We start from the raw sequence: 766 nt of genomic DNA, 5'->3' as shown, positions 1-766 counted from the left end.
CTGATAGTCCAGTTCCTGACAGTCCGGTCTCTGAATGTTCGACTCCTTATAGTCCAGTTCCTGACAGTCCGGTCTCTGAATGTTCGATTCCAGATAGTCCAGAAACAGATTCTGATGGACTTGAATCAGCTCCTGGTTCATCTGAACCATCGCAGCCTTCAAATGTAGTAAACCAAACCCGTGAATCTAATGAAGTGTCTGTGAGTCCAGTTCCTGAGAGTCCATCAGTTTTTCTGAGTCCATCAGTTCCTGTTGGAACAGAAATTTTTGTAGAACTACAGCTTACAGACACAGAAACCTACAGCAGTGAGTTTATTGAAGAGTCTGCAAGTCCGCTTCCTGACAGTCCGGTCTCTGAATGTTCGACTCCTGATAGTCCGGTTCCTGACAGTCTGGTCTCTGAATGGTCGATTTCTGATAGTCCGGTTCCTGACAGTCCGGTCTCTGAATGGTCAATTTCTGATAGTCCGGTTCCTGGCAGTCGGGTCTCTGAATGTTCGAGTCTTTATAGTCCGGCTCCTGACAGTCGGGTCTCTGAATGTTCGACTCCTGATAGTCCGGTTCCTGACAGTCCGGTCTCTGAATGTTCGACTCCTGATAGTCCGGTCTCTGAATGTTTGATTCCTGATAGTCCGGTTCCTGACAGTCCGGTCTCTGAATGTTCGACTCCTGATAGTCCGGTTCCTGACAGTCCGGTCTCTGAATGTTCGACTCCTGATAGTCCGGTTCCTGACAGTCCGGTCTCTGAATGTTCGACTCCTGATAG

At 48.4% G+C, this 766-nt stretch overlaps 1 protein-coding gene across 1 annotated transcript; it reads right to left on the bottom strand.

Moving 5' to 3' along the window:
- Window positions 1-312: 312 nt before the first annotated feature.
- LOC106533845 (DNA translocase FtsK-like) lies at window positions 313-714 on the bottom strand (the record flags this gene model as incomplete). Its single annotated transcript, XM_014030295.1, has 1 exon — window positions 313-714. A coding segment is annotated over one exon (402 nt), but the record flags the coding sequence as incomplete, so codon positions are not given.
- Between the last annotated feature and the right edge of the window lie 52 nt (window positions 715-766).

The sequence above is a fragment of the Austrofundulus limnaeus genome, unplaced genomic scaffold (assembly GCF_001266775.1).
Source record: "Austrofundulus limnaeus strain Quisiro unplaced genomic scaffold, Austrofundulus_limnaeus-1.0 Scaffold1036, whole genome shotgun sequence".
NCBI classification, from domain to species: domain Eukaryota; kingdom Metazoa; phylum Chordata; class Actinopteri; order Cyprinodontiformes; family Rivulidae; genus Austrofundulus; species Austrofundulus limnaeus.
Note: the sequence above shows the minus strand (reverse complement) of the source record. Positions and strands in the feature narration are given on the sequence as shown.